A 4,702-nucleotide genomic window follows, 5' to 3' on the forward strand; every position below is an offset into this window, starting at 1 on the left:
CTCTGTCACAGCAATGATGAATAAACCCAACTTGTTCAACTACTGGTATGTCCCTGGTGGTCTTTGGCTGGAGGCCACTGACATAACAGATACAGCAAATGGGACTGGCCTGCCCTTACAGAAAGCCCAGAAGCAGCTTTACTGCTCTATTTCATGAAGGCAAGATAAAGGGACAGGAGGGACTTCAAAACGTCTGATATTCCTCCCTGAAGTAGCAAGAAAGATACACCCATGTTCCTGACTTTTTAATGCATAGTAACAGCAACCACTATTAAAAGGGGCCCAATTTTTGTGTGTGGGAGGGGTTTAGAGGGAGTCAGGTATTTAATAGAGGTCAAGATTAATGGTGGTGAAAAGTGTGAAAAAGTCTACATTTATCAAGTATACACTGTAAATGTTTCCTGATTTAGGTTCCCCTATAATCGTAAGTTGTCTGTTTCCCAATATCCTGTCAACTATTGCAACCCCAGAGAAAAGCAAGTGAGCATCTACCCCTAACCCTGGGAGAAAGATACGATATTAGAGGAAGGTCCTTTCCAGACAGGAAAAGGAGAGAAAAAATCCCATACCTTCCTCCCCAGTTGATTGTAGAGATGAGACAGTGGTAAGAAATGCAGGCAATGTTATAAACTTACGTCTTTGAGCCAAAATCCGAAGGAAGAGGTATGTTCAATAGTGGAAGAATAAGTCACGAGCAGAGGAGATTTTGTTCCATTTTCATTTTATAATTCTGTGGGATCACATCACAACCACCTGGGATGGAAGAGTGGATAGGCAGCAATAACGAGATAGAGTTAGCACTTCCTAGCCACTCTCAGCTCTCACATGGCATGGAAGAGATTAAGAAGTTTGCTGTTGGGCTTCCCTGGTGGCGCAGTGGTTGAGAGTCCGCCTGCCGATGCAGGGGACACGGGTTCGTGCACCGGTCTGGGAAGATCCCACATGCTGTGGAGCAGCTGGGCCCGTGAGCCATGGCCGCTGAGCCTGCAAGTCTGGAGCCTGTGCTCCGCAACGGGAGAGGCCACAACAGTGAGAGGCCCGCATACCGCAAAAAAAAAAAAAAAAAAAAAAAAGGAAGTTTGCTGTTATCCCAGAGGGATAGATGTGTCCTTCACAGAGTTTGCCAAAGGGGGCAGCCACATTTCTGGGTTTCCACACTTGAGGAAGGCAAAATCAGCTCTGGGACAAAGTCAGCTCTCTGACCAACCACATCCCATTGTCCCCAGTCAGTGCACCCCCAACCAATGTCATAAAGCAATATAAGCCCCTATACATCCAGATGACCTTGTGGAAGAGTAGGTAAATCTGAAATATAGACTAACACACATGAGCCTGTTATTTTTGGAGTGTTTTAATTATTAAATGGCAATGAATTTACTGGATTGATTAAAATTGAGATTTTTGTTTCCCTGCAGCCCTGGGAGGTGGAGGTGGACTCACGATTAAGACTAATTCAGTTGTAAACAATAAAAAAAGATACACTTTCTTTGCCCCTCTAAGCAGAGTTTTAGTAAATTTGCAGGCATATATAAACACACAGAAAAAGAAGAGTAGAAAATTAATCAAAACATAAGCAATGCTTATCTTTGGAGAATGGGTATATGGTTTTCGGTACTCCAATAAACATTACTTTTACAATAAAAAAGATCACTTTTATAACATAAATCACTGAAATTTTTATTCATTTTATTTTGTGGTGAAGGAACATGAAAAATATTTTCAGAATGATAAAGTGATCACTTTCAATGAATGATTAAGTACTATAGGAAAAAAGAAATTATACACTGTAATTACAGTTTACACAATTACACAGAGCAATATGTGGCAATCTTTGGAGAATACTGTGATCAACACTTCACTGATAACCTCAATATGACTAAGTTTCATTATTTATCATGGTCACATAAAATACAAGAACTTATGAACAAGCTGTTATTAACAATAAATGTGGTTTTGCCTGAAATTCTTAACTATATACAGGCTTTTTCTTAAGCATTCAAGTTTTAAATTCTATTGCATTTTTATTGCAAATTGAAGCAGGCACAATAAAATTAAACCCACTAGCTAAAGTCCTAAGAAAACACAAATGCAAGAAACAAACAACAGGAAAAGAACCTTGGGTTGGTTCCCCAAGATTTTCTTTTGGAATAAATATTGATCTCATTTAGCATTTCTGATAATATTCACAGCTACAGATTAATACCTACATGACAAAAGGACTTCAGAAGGATTAAACTACACATTATATTAATATGTCTTAAATCATTTACCACAGTAAATACTTTCTTGAAGATATTCTACTACTAAAATGCAAGGTCAAATGAATTAGTATTTGAACTTCTCATATTTCTGAGACATACATTTTAACTGACACTACAAGAAAAATTAAGAACACAAGAATGTAATTAACTTCTTATAACTTGAGTAACTAGATCTAGGGCAATTAATTTCAGGGCCATGTACACTCTGCTTTAGCGATCAATGTCTTCTACTATTGCTTCAAGATTTTTGCAACAGGCTTTAACTTCCTCAATTGCAGCCATCCAATTATCATAAATAATTTTGTCATAAATTTCATCATTAACTTCCCTAACTACCCCCTCCTGCTGAGATTCAAGTGCATCACCTGAGAAAAATAATACTGATCTTGGGATTATGTAAGTACGTAAATTGTGACCAAGTAGAAAATCATCATTTCCATCCTTTCCCTTTGAGTTGATTCCTTGAGTAAAGAAACTGAAGAATGAATCCTTGGGGAAATCTTCAGTCACAGTTCGGATTGTTCCCCAGATCCGGTGTTTCTGCTTTTTCTTGACTGTTTTCAAAGTGACATTCTTTCCTTCATTCCAATCTATTTTACAGCCTATGCAATACTCAATCGCGGTTCCCCTATAGGGATGGGGATCATAATATGCTAGCCTTGACTTCAGCACATAGGTCTTTGTCAACAGCTCATTTTTGAAATATTCATTTGGTTTGAAGTGAAATTCTAGCGTGAAACTGAGAGGTTCACCAGGATCTGAAAGCTTCACTTTAATATCTGACAGGAGCTTCAGAATAGGCTCATCATATTTCTTAATCAAAGGAGTGAGTATGTCAACGTTTTTTAAGACAGTCAGCCAAAAATCAGGAATTCCTTTAGGATCCTCTTCTTTATTCTCATCTCCAGCTGCCTCGGTGTCGTCGTCATCATTGTCGTCGTCATCATCATCATCATCCTCTTCAATAGCATAATCATAATAATCTTCTTCACAACCGTCATCCTCATCTATGTAGTCATGTAGCAGACCCTGCTCAATACCACACATCTCTTCCTCATCATACATCTCATCATCATAGTCCTCAAAGTCTGATTTATATTCACATTCCTCTTTTGTAGGTTCATAGATTGCATTGATTATCTGACGTCTTTTTTCCAATAAAGGTTGATACATTTCAGCAAACTTTCTTTCAATACCATGAAATTCCCTTAGGAATTTGGATTCTAGATTGGCCACTCTAGTTTGAAGCTTTTTGAGGGCTAACACACGGTATTTAACTTTCACAGGTAGACTTTCAACAAAGTCTGTATCTAAAAGATAACCGATAAGTCCTTTTGGACGGTCTGGGTCTGAGTCCTCATCAGCATCTTCACCTTTTTCCCCGCCATCCCCGGACCCAGCAGCAGCCTCTTCACCTCTTCCCCCTTCTTCCCCAGGCCCCGCGGCGGCTTCTTCACCGCGCTCCCCATCATCTCCAGGCCCAGCGGCGGCATCTTCACCGCGCTCCGGCTGTTCCCTGGGCCCCTCCATCATTACCTTATCACCAGCCTCTTCTTGACTGGATTCTAACAGTTCCTTGTGGTCGGCTGACTCGGCCATTTTTCAAAGGACCTCACACGCCTAAGGTGGCTACCGCCAAGATCAGGAGACCTGACCTCCGCAAGGAAAGACTCACCGGAATATCAGAAGAAGCGGCGGTGGCTGGGGCAGAGGTGGAACGTGCGGTAGTGGTCGGACTGCGTTGGGAGGCGGGAGCGACTGTCGAGGCTGCTGCCAGGATGAACACGGTGCTGAGGCTGTGAGAACCGGACAGAGGCAGCGGTGGCCGGGCTGGGGTGCAGAGAGTAGCAATGGCCGCAGTGACCGGTCCTGCAGGAGCAGGCCAGAGACTGCAGAGAGCCGCAGCGGGCTGATGTCCTCCGCAAGCAGCAGCTGCTGCAAGTAAAAACGGTGCCGCAATATGATTACGCAGCTGTCTCTCGGCTAGATTTTCTTGTTGCAAATAGCTTGCTGCGTCACACCCTCCCTCCCCCACGACTCTATTCTAATTTCATTTGCTGGGCTGACGTGATTGACAAACTATGAGCCAATAAATTAATAGATTTATCAAGTTTCTAACTCTGCTCACTTTCCCAGGTTCTCTAATATGGCTGATTCATCCACCTCCCACTCGTCCCACACCACCACCCAAGTTTTCTAGAAACCAGGTTTTATTAGTTTATCCTTTCAGTTTTCAACTAGTATTATATTTTTATAATTTCAAAAGAGTTAAGAGAAAGTAGTAACTAAAATGTTAGACAAGGCATTCACCCATCCTAAATCTGTCCCTTTGATTTTAGCCCTGGGCTCTGGGAAGGAGGGGGGGGGGACTTATAAAAAGAGGTTAGAAGGGAAAACACTAAAAAATTTAGCAAATGCTGGTCTCAGGGTGGTGTAACTGC

At 41.6% G+C, this 4,702-nt stretch overlaps 1 protein-coding gene across 1 annotated transcript; it reads right to left on the reverse strand.

Annotated features, from left to right (window-relative positions):
- Positions 1 to 1,657: 1,657 nt before the first annotated feature.
- Positions 1,658 to 4,259, reverse strand: NAP1L2 (nucleosome assembly protein 1 like 2). The gene has a single exon (XM_029240752.1). The coding sequence runs from the start codon at positions 3,858 to 3,860 to the stop codon at positions 2,472 to 2,474; it is 1,389 nt and encodes a 462-aa protein (XP_029096585.1). The 5' UTR covers positions 3,861 to 4,259; the 3' UTR covers positions 1,658 to 2,471.
- Between the last annotated feature and the right edge of the window lie 443 nt (positions 4,260 to 4,702).

The sequence above is a fragment of the Monodon monoceros genome, unplaced genomic scaffold, assembly GCF_005190385.1.
Source record: "Monodon monoceros isolate NGI ecotype Baffin Bay Population unplaced genomic scaffold, NGI_Narwhal_1 Super_Scaffold_22, whole genome shotgun sequence".
Taxonomy (NCBI): domain Eukaryota; kingdom Metazoa; phylum Chordata; class Mammalia; order Artiodactyla; family Monodontidae; genus Monodon; species Monodon monoceros.